This window comes from Spathaspora passalidarum (genome assembly GCF_000223485.1).
Source record: "Spathaspora passalidarum NRRL Y-27907 unplaced genomic scaffold SPAPAscaffold_2, whole genome shotgun sequence".
In the NCBI taxonomy this organism is placed as follows: domain Eukaryota; kingdom Fungi; phylum Ascomycota; class Pichiomycetes; order Serinales; family Debaryomycetaceae; genus Spathaspora; species Spathaspora passalidarum.
In genome coordinates, this window is record NW_006767426.1 from 115,833 (window position 1) to 126,120 (window position 10,288).

The window sequence follows — 10,288 nt, forward strand, 5'->3', positions numbered from 1 at the left end:
TCGCATTGTTTGGCAGGTTCGTTGGTGCGGCGCAAAAAAAAATAGTTAATTCTCAAAAATTCTCCACAACTGGTACCGAATATAAATGATGCATTTCGAAACGTGTTTTTAATTTGAGCTTATCATTACAAAAGCTTGACTTGATCAATAAGGTTTATTATTACAATGAGTGATTCCAAGAAGAATGTCCTTTTCGGTCCAGAATACGCCGAGTCTATCCCATCAATCACCAGTTTCGTTCCATTAAGCACCATTAGTGAGACTGCCGTCGAGATTGAAAATGATACTCGCGATTTCGACCATCCTACATTCAAACTCAGATACCGTTCCAATTCTGTGGTATCCAACCAGAGCTCCGAGCAATCCGTGTATGACACCTTACCCGTGATTAAAGTTCTCGGTACCGGTGGTACCATTGCCTCCAAGGGTGTCACATCGCATCAAACTGCGGGATACCAAGTTGATCTCACTATCGAAGAGTTGATCGAGAATATTCCTGATTTGTCAACCACGTGCCAGCTAGAGTATGAACAAGTTTTAAATATAGATTCCAAGGAAATGGGCACGGATGAGCTTTTGTTGTTGTATTCGAAAATTCAAGAAGATTTGCCTAAGTTTGATGGGATCGTGATTACGCATGGGACAGACACCATGGAAGAAACAGCCTTTTTCATCCAGTCCACCGTCAATACATTCAAACCCATTGTGTTTTGCGGATCAATGAGACCATCAACTGCGATCTCCTCTGATGGACCTATGAACTTGTATCAAGCTATTGTGATTGCTTCCTCGAGGGAAAGTCGTGGCCGAGGCGTCCTTATCGCATTGAATGACCGTATCGGGTCGGGATTCTACATAACAAAATCAAACGCAAACTCATTAGATACGTTCAAGTCCATTGGTCAGGGATATGTTGGTAACTTTGTCAATAATGAAATTCATTATTATTACCCACCTTCAAAACCACTTGGGTTGACGTATTTCCATTTAGATGCCACGAAAACGAAATCCCTCCCCGAAGTGCCCATCATATATGCTCACCAAGGATTAAACAATAAGCTTATCCAATTGGCAATCTCTGAACTTGGCGCAGAAGGGTTAGTGCTAGCAACTATGGGAGCCGGAAGTATGTCGAACATAAGCAACCAGTTCCTCGCTGATCTTGGCTTAGATGAAGAGTTTCCCGTGATCTACAGTAAAAGACTGATGGACGGGATGGTGCCTCTTGGATCATTGCCACAAGTCACTAGCAAGGATTCTATGGTTCTCTTTGCCAATGCTGTGGCTGGCGGATATTTAAATCCGCAAAAGGCAAGAATCTTGTTGCAGCTTTGTTTGAATGAAGGGTATGGCTTACGAGAAATCAAGCAGGTTTTCAGTAGGGTGTAGTGGTAAGTAGACACATCTAGAATATTACTTAATTTGGCAAAATGTGTGAATATGCAATCGTTGTCTATCCGCGGCTGATCTAGATTAGATCTGGCTTGTCCCCCCCCCTTAGATTATACGTGCATTACAATGACGTAGCAACTTTACTGCAGATTCATTTGAAAAATCTGGCAACAATTTACGAACTAGGCGGTCATGCAGATACGCGTGGAATTACCTTTGTTATGCCGTAACTCATCAGATCTTTCTGGAAACTGCTTTATTAAAAAAAATAAAAAAACGTGGCGCTCTTCCAATTATAGCAACCAGTGAGCCGAGGCTATAGCTTTGTGATGTGTTTATCTAATAAATTAGCTAATTTCCGATGTCGCCCGAGCGAGTCGCTTATTATTACTTTGTTTCCATTGTTTGACAGGTTTTATTGTCTACAAGCAAAAAAAATTATCAGATTGACAGCATTCTGCCTCGGAACAATCATAGATGTGTTTAATAACATACATATATCAAAGCACCCACATTGAACAAGACCGAGGTTTAAAACTTGCACTAGATGTGCACTTGAAAACTACATCATCTACTAAAACTCTTCAGTTATTAACACCTATATTATGATGAGACAGTTACACTATCAAGTAAACATTACTATATATATAAAAAAAAAAATTACTTCCTATAAAAAAAACAACTCCCCTTAGACGGAAATCAAACTTATTTTCCCTTGTAAGCAGCATCAACTCTGTCTTTACAACTAGCTAAAATCTTCTTTCTTTGTAACTTTTGTGCTGATGTCACAAATCCGTTTTGTGGAGTCCATTCATCGTCTAAAAGAACAACATTTTGAATCAATTCAATACCCTTCAAGCCTTGGTGAGTACCGGTAGAAATAAGACTCTTGGTGAATGAAGAGGCAACCTTTGGATCATGGCACAAGGCAGCAAATTCGGTCTTATCAATATCGGCTTGACTGTAAACATGTTCACTAACCAAGTGTTTTCTTAAAGTAGCTTCAGCAGGTAAAACAATAGCAACTGGTTTGACTTGGGTTTGATCAGCGTAAACACAAACATTAAGCACGAGAGGTGACGATCTGTAAACTGATTCCAACTTTTCCAAGGCAATATATTCCCCATTCAAGGTCTTGACCAAGTTCTTTCTACGGTCAATAATCTTTAATCCACCGTTAGAAGTCCATTCACCAATATCACCAGTCTTGAACCAACCATCTTCAGTAAAAGCTTCGGCTGTTTCAGCTTCGTTCTTGAAATATTCCTTGGTAATACAAGCACCTTGAAGAAGAATTTCCCCTTGGTTGTCCTTGGCAAAGTATCCTGCATCGGGCACATCAATTAATTTGGCAGTAATGGCACCAGTCAAGGTACCCAAAACACCTGGTTCTAAACGTTCTGGCTCGGTCACAGTGGCATTGGCACAGGTTTCAGTCAACCCGTAACCCAACAACATAGGACTAATCAAGTTAGAAAGGAAAACTTGAGCATCGACCGAGATAGGCGACCCACCATTCAAAATAAGTCTCAAATGACCACCAGTAGCTTGCTTAACCTTCTTGAACACAACATCAAAGATATTGGCACCAGGGATATGGTAATGACTAAGAACACTCTTGGCCTTGTAAGCAGACCAGAAAATCTTTTGCTGTAATGGAGAAGCTTGGCCAACCTTAGCAAGAATACCCTTTCTCACGGATTCCCACACGGCAGCAACCCCAACCATGACTGTTGGCTTGAAAGCAGCTAAATCAGATTCACAATTTCTGCAACTGGCATCAGTTAAAGTCTTGACATTGGCATAACCCAATGGGACACCCCACCACATACTGATACATTCAAACATCATTTCGAAAATATGAGCCAAGGGTAAGAATGCAATAACACGATCATGAGGTTGCACCAATTTATGATCTGCAATTTCAGATAACCCACCAATGGCAGCCAAAAGGTTCGTGTTGCTGATAACAACCCCCTTTGGATCACCGGTAGAACCAGAGGTGTACATGATACATAATAAGTCTTCAGGTTTAGGATAGTGTGTCTCATTCTTGGAAGTCTTACCGAGCTCAAGGATTTCATCGTAGGAGATAAACTTGATATCAGGTCTAATTTCAAGAATCTTGGCTTTGGCCTTTTGGGCATTCTTGTACAACTTACCACCATGTCTGGTGTCTTTTTCGTCAATTGGTTCACTGTGGATAATGGTCTTGACATGGGTGGCCTTCTTCAAAGGTTCAATTAAAGCACTCAATAATTGAGGCTCAGTGAAAATGGCATCGGATTCGGTTTGAACAAGGGAATGGGTCAAACCACGTTCACCAAGAGTATCATAGGCGGTAACAATTGGGATATTTTGATATGCACAAGCCATAAAGGTTTGTAACCAGTAGTGGGAAGTGCCATGGAAAATCATCACCTTGTTTTCTTGGTTTGGCTTGATTCCAATTTCAAGCAAACCCTTAGAGTATACCTTAATCAATTTCAGTAATTCAGGATACGAGATGTATTGGTAATCGGACATTTCATAGTAAAGCCATTCCTTTTCGACCTTGGTGGCTTCACCGTTAACAATCTTAGTGACTTCCTTCTTTTCCGCGTGGATTTCCTTCAACTTTCTCCACCCCATCGCTCTAGTGTTGCCGTTTCTAGCAAAACATTCGTCAAGGAATTCAGGAATGGTGGTGGCGTTGGAATCACGAGGTCTGATGAGGGTAGCATCGCGATTGGCGTATTTTCTTCTTGGTGCGGTTTCACCAGGACGAGCTTCACCAACAGGAACAGTTACTGGAGGAGCCATTGTTAGATATGATTGATATGTACTGTACTAAGTTCCTAATAGATTAACCAAAGAAAAGGAAGTAGAACCTGGTTGCAGAAAAAGAAAGAAGAAAAAAAAAGGGAAAACAGTCAATTGAATTGTTTAGATGGCAAATGTTGGGAATCAAATACTAAACCGATCACAAGAAGCAAGTGGGGACAAAAATGTGGTAATACCAAACATGGGAAAAGAAAAGGCACCCGAAAAATTTCTTTTTTTTAAACTTTTTTTTTTTTGCCTGCGTCTTTTTTTTTTTTTTTTGCGTCGGTATTATACTTTATTATTTTTTCTTTGTTTGCAGTGTAAGATTGTCTAAATCTTTTAGTGGTCTTTGTTATGGGCAATTTTTGCAATTTGATTGTTTTCTTGGGTAGATGGGGGGAAAAAGTTTCCATAGGACCAGTATTTTTAAAACCTAATAAAGTAAAAGCTCGGCATGAGATTGTATTTCAGTTCTCGTCATTAATTTTCTTTCTCTTTGCTGTCGCAAACTTGCAACCCCTATACATTGGCTCGGTATCTGTGCCCAAGCCAATGCTCTTCTCGGGCGGATTTTCTCGCCACGGAGGGTTGACAAACCGTTGCATTAATCATCCTATGTATGACCTGACTTTTGCATATTTGCAACAACTAATCACATCGTTGCGCTGTTTGAAATGCTACAACAAATCAGACTACAACTGGGTTGGAAAAACATGCAAGATAGGTAATCTGTCTATATTTTAAACTTTATTTCCCTCCCCATTTCTCCCCGTTTATCCATATCCATCCATCCAAGATAGAGTTACTGATAACCCCAGTTAGGAAATCTTGTTGCCTTTTTTTTTTGCAATTCATCACATGATGACCGTTCAGGTACCAAAAGTTTTAAATTTTTAGTTCCTTCCTGCATACAGTCAAATGTTGGGTTTATTAGATACAGTCTGGGGTATCGTATTACGTTACCTTAGGAGTTAATCTCTAGGCAGAACTTTGGTCATTATTTTTTTCTTGCAACTTCTGTGAAGGTGACAACCATGGTTTTTGTCTTCTCAGTGCGAGCAATTTACCGTATTAGTATAAGAACAATAATCCCACTGCTTCTTTACATGCAAGATTTCTAAAAGTTAAATTTGTTCGTTTCGTTCCCCACTCATCAAAACACCCACCCCACATTATCAAAAGAGGTAGTCTTATCAATATTTCCTCTTTTTGATAGACGTCTTTTGTTTGCTCGTTTGAGCTGGGTTATCCGCAACATTGACAAGAATTAGTATGTCTTTCTTTTTTTTTGTCACGACAGCTGTTGCGTTGCACATTAAACGAAAATTGCAACTAAAAACAAAATAGAGGGTAGAAATAGATTTAGTCATGGTTAGATGCCCATTGATTTTGAAAAATATTTTGAAAATTTAATCTGGCCATTATATTCTAGAAAAGCATTCTGGGATTTTTCTTGCCATAAGGTGACGTCATCTCCCCATGTAATTGCTGCGCCGTTCATGGCGATACAGAAGCAACTCATCTATTAAACTTGTTTGTAAGCTTCCCCAGCTACGATACTTTAATGATACCTAAGCCATCTAATGAATTAATCAAGCTTTCCTCCTTCTGCATAATCATTCGACTTAATTTTGGATTTTATTTTCTGGAAATTTTGGTCAAAAATTGAAATAAATATCTCCACTTCCAACATATTTTTCCAAATTAGGTTGAAAGATTAGAGAAATATCCATTACCCGGACAAATTACCCAACATCTTGTGTGTTTAGCAGAAGCTACATTTTTATACATCGTAGCTGCAACCTCAAGCATGTCTTACAAACTAGAGATTCGGAGTTTTTTTGTTTTCGTAATTTGCATACTTGCAGAACCACAAGTACAGGAAAGAAAGATGCAAGATATTCTTTTTTTTTTTTACAAAATCGAACAAGGGGTGTGTTTTTTTTAGGTTGAATTTCCCATATAGGTGAATTTACCATATGGGTGAAACCTTTTTCATCCCCTCCGGGGTGCTTTCCTTTTTACTTTTTTTGAAAAATGTTTCTTGATTTAGATTTTCACACAATCTTATAAGCTTACAGATAACATTCCAGAAACACATTTAACGAGCAGCTGTTTGATCCTAATTTAACATGCAATTCAGGAGATACAACATGTATCAGTTCGATAACTCACCTTCACACTACTTCTGGCGATTTCTTTCTCCCCTCAAGCGAGCCTCGCTTATGTGGAACCGAGTGGGGTATATGTTATTTTTCGCGTGCAATTGCAACAAATGGGGAACCACTCAAAAGTTTTTGCTAGGTCAAGTTTCATAAAGTCATTTGATCTTCCTAAAAATAATAATTCTTGCATAATCTAACATACAGATCATACAAATTGTTCTTTTGCGCATTTTTGTTGAATAAAAAATGTATTTCAAATATAAAGACAAACACATTAAAGAGTAAGTTAAAGAATCATATAAAAATCAGCAATTTTGTAGCAAACCTAAAACAAGGCAAGCATCAACAATCCCATTAAAGAGTCAATCTTTGTTTCAGCAGCGGATCCTTTGTTGGTGATATGTGAAGTAGTGGACTTGGTACTAGTTGAAGAAGTTGTGGATCCAGAAGATGTCTGGGAACCAGTAGTTTTACTGCCAGTTCCACTGGTGGTTCCACTGGTTGAAGAAGTAGCAGAACTGGTTTTAGAAGAGGTAGCAGAACTAGTTTTAGAAGAAGAGGAAGAACTGGTTTTAGATGAAGTGGAAGAACTGGTTTTAGAAGAAGTGGAAGCGGCTTTTTCATCATCAGCAATAGGTTCAACTTGCGCATTAGCAGCACAGAAACTAGCCTTCATAATACTGGCACCAGCTTCTGCCTCATCAGCATAGCCAGGACAGTCAGCAACACATTCAACCAATGGGTTCCAGTAAGTGCTATCTTGAGCACAAATACATTTCTTCATTGCCACAATGTCTTTGAAAAACGATATACATTTGGGGCTTTTAGCTTCCACTTTCATGACACAATCAGCAATACATAAGTCAGAATCTCTTTTTTGGATATAAGCTGCAGTGAAAGCAACGTAATATAAGATTGAAAGCTTCATAATAGAAATAATTGGAGTTTTGATGGGGATAAATTATGCAAAACAGGAGAGAAATTAGGAATTACCAATTACTTTTATAGCTGCTGGAAGCTGATTTCCAAGGACCTGCCTCTTACGGGATGGGCATTCCCACCATCATCATCTTGTGTAAATAAACATACCTATAGTTGGAATCAAAACCTTTTTAGTTACATTTTTTTGGTATAATGTGTGTTACCAAGAAAATGTCAAATTTAACTTCGTTACAAATCGCACCATGGTAGAGGGGGTAAAGCATAATTCAAGAATTTCTTCCAAATGAAACATAAGCTTTTATTATAGTCCGCCTCAGAAGGTGTTCTTATATTTGTGTCATTGTGCCAAGTGGTTAAACTTACTAACCAACAAAAAGCTATTACAAAATAGAAGTGGGTATACTCAAATCCTAAATTGTCTCGTGACATGCTCTACACTGAGTAAATTTTCTTTCAAATTACAATTAAATTATTAAATTACGTATATCGTAGCACCCCAGCTTCTAAAAGTAAAACTCTAGCAAAAATTAAACCAATAATCTTTCTTCGAATCTCAATTCATTGTTGACAGGTAATCCAACCAATAATCTCAACAAGTTTTCCAAGGCTTGTCTTTGCTTGTTTAAACCGTTGATTGGCTTGAACCCTGGTCTTGATAATGGAGCCTTCAACCAGTAAGACAACAAGGTCAAGACAGAGTAGAAATCATGGTATTGTTCTTCGTCAACCTTCTTATATTGAACACGGGACAAGAATTCAGACATAATGACCAAATCAATAATCAATGGGGTGGCCAATAAGGAGTCTTCACAGACATTGTGGATAGAAATCTTGTTGTGTCCACCAAGCATCAATTCAGAGTAGTATTCATCCATAGCAACCTTGGAATCACCAACGGCTGGAACGTACTTGATAACAATACAGTGATCAACCTTGTCACCGGATTCCTTGTTATACAAGATTTCGTTAGATTCAATCATGTCATCAACAACAGATTGCTTGGAGATTTCCTTGGAACGGAATTGCTTTGGAGCAGACAAGTTGTAACCATCATTGTTACCCAAGTGGTTGTATGAAGCAATGGATAATGGTTTGATACCAGCATCAACCAAGAATTGAGCCAAGACAGACTTGATCTTGGTTTGACCAGACTTGAAATCATCTCCACCAATAAAAGAATCGTACTTTTCAGCTAATTCAATAACACCTGGAACGAAAGTGTTTTGTGGGGAACCATTAATGTAAGGAACCTTTTCCAAGATAGAAGCAACAGCGAAAACAGTAGATGGAGCAATTTCTTCGTGGTTGCTCTTGATGGCTTCCAACAAGTTGTCAGAAGTGTCATTGACATTGGCAATAACATCGGCATATCTTTCAGTGTTGGCAGTCCATAAAACAATAACCTTGTCTAAATCGTTCTTAGCCTTGAATTCACGGATATCCTTTCTGATACGTTCAACATCAGCCCACTTGTTATCAGTTCTGACTTCACCACTTTCGGTCTTGTTGAAGATGTTGTCAGCTCTGTCCTTTTGGTTAAGGGCAATGAAATCTGGGTAGTAAATAGAAGGCATTGGCTTTTGGTTTTCAATGTATGGGTACAATTGCTTTTGTAAACTGACATCCAAAACCTTGGCTCTCTTCATGGCTTGGTCTAAAGAAGCACCAGAGATATCCCAACCAGAAACAACCAAGTCATTTGGGTTAACAAATGGAACAAAGGAGTTGAAAGGAGCGTAGACATCGTTACCAGTTTCCTTGTCAATACCAAGCTTGATAGTAGAAGCTTGAGTGACGGAACCATAATAGTTTGGCTTGACAACACCTTCCTTGTTTTCAAAAGAAATGTTGTTCTTGTTAGCCAAAATAGAACCAACTAAAGTAGTACCGTTGTTACCACCAATACCAACTAATAACAAACCAACCTTTGGAACCTTCAAGTCTAACTTGAATTCGTAGTCAACAGCAGTAGGAGTGACGTGGAATTTACCATTGGAATCCTTTTCAACAACTGAGTTTTCGTAAGTAAACTTAGTGTATTGGTGATCTTCCTTAACGTAAGTCTTTGTAGAGTTGAAGTTGATAGACATGATTATTTGTGTTTGAATCTAAGAAAAGAAAGTTCTTAAAAAAAAAGAAAAGGAGAGTAAGCCAAGAGAGGAAAAATGAAAAAGTGGAAATTACATCCGTATTTATAGCAATTGCGTAGCAAAATAGGGGTGTGCCCTTTGAAAGTTAAAAAAAAAGTCAGGGTGATGTGGAATACCTTAGAAAATTGGATAATTATTTTTTAACTTCGCCGGAATTTAATAGTGCGGGATATTTATCAATCGTAGCTAAAATGTAAATTCATGTGTTTTACATGTAGAATGGGTGGAAACAATGGAAGGGGGAACAATAACATTCACGTTAAATCTGTAAATTCCGCCGAAATTTCGGCGGAATCAAATGTGGGTGTTTACATCAACGGAAAAAAAAATTTTTGTTGGCAAGCGCACGTGAAAGATTTTTTTTTAAATGTTTTCATTGGTCAAACCTCCAAATTATCATTGTTATAATTATAACAATCGTTTGACCCTTCAATTGGAATATTTGTGTAAGCAACTGACGACATGGTTTCCATTATTCAATTGAATTGTTATTATAACTCTGAAGGTTTTATATTTACATTTGGTAAATGTACTATGACGAAAGAAGTGGGTTTTTTCCATTTTGGGAAAAAGGGGCTAACCTGTAAAATGATATGGAATATACGTGTACAGTTCAATTTTGATCACAGCCACAACAAACTATTAAGTCAATTGTAAACAATTACTAATGTATTTGATTAAGAACTTTTAGTGTGCTTTACACGTCAAGACGAACGGATAAACATCCATATTTGGCACGTCTCTTACTAATTGCTTTATGGATTTGGAAATGAATCCAACAGTTGTGTCGACAGCCAATGAAGCGACACTGAAAAATATCAAGGCTTAGCTAAG

The 10,288-nt window shown here is 38.2% G+C and overlaps 4 protein-coding genes across 4 annotated transcripts; 1 reads left to right on the forward strand and 3 right to left on the reverse strand. All coding sequences in view use genetic code 12, as the record gives it.

Moving 5' to 3' along the window:
- Positions 1 to 83: 83 nt before the first annotated feature.
- On the forward strand, positions 84 to 1,968 carry SPAPADRAFT_59088 (asparaginase; the record flags this gene model as incomplete). Its single annotated transcript, XM_007373247.1, has 1 exon — positions 84 to 1,968. One exon carries the CDS (start codon positions 166 to 168, stop codon positions 1,387 to 1,389), a length of 1,224 nt encoding a protein of 407 aa, XP_007373309.1.
- A 10-nt stretch (positions 1,969 to 1,978) lies between these two features.
- FAA4 (long-chain fatty acid-CoA ligase) lies at positions 1,979 to 4,331 on the reverse strand (the record flags this gene model as incomplete). Its single annotated transcript, XM_007373248.1, has 1 exon — positions 1,979 to 4,331. One exon carries the CDS (start codon positions 3,766 to 3,768, stop codon positions 2,098 to 2,100), a length of 1,671 nt encoding a protein of 556 aa, XP_007373310.1.
- Positions 4,332 to 6,599: 2,268 nt separating this feature from the next.
- SPAPADRAFT_64959 (uncharacterized protein) lies at positions 6,600 to 7,465 on the reverse strand (the record flags this gene model as incomplete). The annotated part of the gene is made up of 1 exon (XM_007373249.1): positions 6,600 to 7,465. The coding sequence occupies one exon, from the start codon at positions 7,288 to 7,290 to the stop codon at positions 6,688 to 6,690; it is 603 nt and encodes a 200-aa protein (XP_007373311.1).
- A 293-nt stretch (positions 7,466 to 7,758) lies between these two features.
- INO1 (inositol-3-phosphate synthase) lies at positions 7,759 to 9,414 on the reverse strand (the record flags this gene model as incomplete). Its single annotated transcript, XM_007373250.1, has 1 exon — positions 7,759 to 9,414. The coding sequence occupies one exon, from the start codon at positions 8,876 to 8,878 to the stop codon at positions 7,832 to 7,834; it is 1,047 nt and encodes a 348-aa protein (XP_007373312.1).
- Between the last annotated feature and the right edge of the window lie 874 nt (positions 9,415 to 10,288).